Consider the following 2477-nt stretch of genomic DNA (forward strand, 5'->3'; position numbering starts at 1 on the left):
CAGAAAGTCAAATTAAAAGGAATTTGATGTATGAAGGAAACGGCACGGTGAGATAGCATTTTACTTTGGTTTGATTGATGCAGGGGAGGGTATTTGAATACAAAATCAGACTCCTCCCAATTTCCCATTTTGCTGCTGCAATAATACGATAAACTACAAGTCTACGACTGAATTTATACAAGCACCGCAGCTCAAATATGTACATGATAAGTAGAGGGACAAAAAGCATAATTTGACCCAAGTTTTGGAGTGTATAAGAAATCATCACAGTGAGTTAAATTTTCAAAGACTTTGCTTGCAGGGCAGGGAGATAGAGGGAGGGAAATGGAGTATATAAGAGGATGAATTCGTCATCATTTTCCTCATTCATCCATCAATTTTCATAGCAAAATGGGTTCCAAAATCCAATTCACATATTTGGCCTTGATAGTATTATTGGGGGCCAACTTAGTGTGTGAAGCCACCTCCCGCACTAGTCTTGAAGATGCATCAATGTACGAGAGGCATCGACAATGGATGTCCCAATTTGGACGAGTTTACAGTGACAACAATGAGAGGCAAAAGCGTTTCAACATTTTCAAACAAAACGTGGAGCTCATTGACTCTTTCAACAACGCCAATAACAAGCCTTACAAGCTTGCTGTCAATCAGTTCGCAGATCTAACAAATGAAGAGTTCACTGCTTCTCGAAATGGCTTCAAGGGCAATATGTGTTCCAACAAGGCTACTACTTTCAAATACGAAAACGTCACCGCATTGCCTTCTTCTGTGGATTGGAGAAACAAAGGGGCTGTGACACCTATCAAAGACCAAGGCCAATGCGGTCTGCTCTAATCTGAAATATTAACCATTGTTTTGCTTTTGCTAATGTTCTAATTGTGTTGATCTAATTCACAGGATGCTGTTGGGCGTTTTCAGCTGTGGCAGCCATGGAAGGGGTTATTAAGCTAACAAAAGGTACGTTGATTTCCTTGTCTGAGCAAGAACTGGTCGACTGCGACACCAAAGGTGAGGATCAAGGCTGCCAAGGTGGTTTAATGGACGATGCCTTCCAGTTCATCCTAAAGAACAAAGGCCTAACAACCGAATCCAACTACCCCTACAAGGGAGTTGATGGCACTTGCAATACCAACGAAGAAGCCAACCATGCAGCTACCATAAATGGCTTCCAAGATGTGCCCGCCAATAGTGAAGATGCACTGCAGAAGGCCGTTGCGAGCCAACCCGTTTCGGTTGCCATCGATGCCGGGGGGTTCGACTTCCAGTTCTACTCCAGTGGTGTATTTACGGGATCCTGTGGCACGCAACTCGATCACGGAGTGACCGCCGTTGGATATGGAGAGGATGACGATGGGACTAAGTATTGGTTGGTGAAGAACTCGTGGGGCAGTAGCTGGGGTGAACAAGGGTACATTAGGATGCAAAGGGATGTTGATGCAAAGGAAGGTCTTTGTGGCATAGCAATGCAAGCATCCTACCCCACGGCATAAACAAAACTTACGCTATATATAATCGCCCATTCCTATCCTCATGTCATATATATGAATGTACTGCATCTAAAATTTCAAACTAAATAATTACTTGTTAAATTGAAAATTAGTTTCTTTCAAATTGAGTAAATTACACAATTAGTACAAAATTCGTGTAAGCTTTCCTCTTTGTCATCCAACCCTAAAAAAATCAAATATCATTACTCCACCCTTAACTATCCCTTAACGAAATGATGACGAGACACATTAGCTTAAGGAAAGATTCATACATCTTTACTATCAATATCGTGGTTATCATATAAACACTATATAATATAAAAACTCATTAAAACAAGGAAACAAAACAAAAATCCAAAGGGACAAGCCATCTCTTTGTCATTTTTACTTGTATTTTTTCCTGACATTAACTATAATATGAGATATAGAATATGTTGTAAACCTGTACTAAATATGAGAATAAAACTGATGCACCATCAAATGAAAATGATGTTTCTCCTTTTATCAAAATTAAGTATTACTTGTCTTGATGAATTAACAAGCAAAGGAAAAAAAGGGGAAAACCATGCTAGTTTATGTGTAACTATAATCTAATGGAGCACCGTGAGCGTTCTAAGAGAGGAACAATCACTCTGCACATGAGTAACTTATCGCCGAGAGGAACTGGTTTGCGCGAAACTTTTTTGTAGACGGGTTGTGGTGGATTCAGTTGTAGTAAAGAAGTTGGATAGAAAAGGAAAGCAATTTGGTTTTGTGAGATTCTCCAACAAACAAGATGCCTTTAGAGCCATTGAAAGATTGAATGGGTTCAGCTTGAATGGTCTTATTTGTCTCGTTCGCAATGTTCAAGGGAAGAACATCCTATTGGAGGAAAATCCAGAATAACATGAAAGAAAGTAACGATCAACCGGAGGAATAATAAGGTATAACAACAGACACCCAAAAAAATGGGGGAAACCAATTATGGAAATAGTCATTTAGGAATGTGGA

The 2477-nt window shown here is 39.7% G+C and overlaps 1 protein-coding gene across 1 annotated transcript; it reads left to right on the forward strand.

The window, feature by feature from the left end:
* Window positions 1-410: 410 nt before the first annotated feature.
* Window positions 411-1542, forward strand: LOC120162936 (senescence-specific cysteine protease SAG39-like). Its single transcript, XM_039172977.1, has 2 exons — window positions 411-823; window positions 898-1542. The coding sequence occupies exons 1-2, from the start codon at window positions 493-495 to the stop codon at window positions 1488-1490; spliced, it is 924 nt and encodes a 307-aa protein (XP_039028908.1). The 5' UTR covers window positions 411-492; the 3' UTR covers window positions 1491-1542.
* Window positions 1543-2477: the final 935 nt, after the last annotated feature.

The sequence above is a fragment of the Hibiscus syriacus genome, unplaced genomic scaffold (assembly GCF_006381635.1).
Source record: "Hibiscus syriacus cultivar Baekdansim isolate YM2019G1 unplaced genomic scaffold, ASM638163v2 tig00111410_pilon, whole genome shotgun sequence".
NCBI classification, from domain to species: domain Eukaryota; kingdom Viridiplantae; phylum Streptophyta; class Magnoliopsida; order Malvales; family Malvaceae; genus Hibiscus; species Hibiscus syriacus.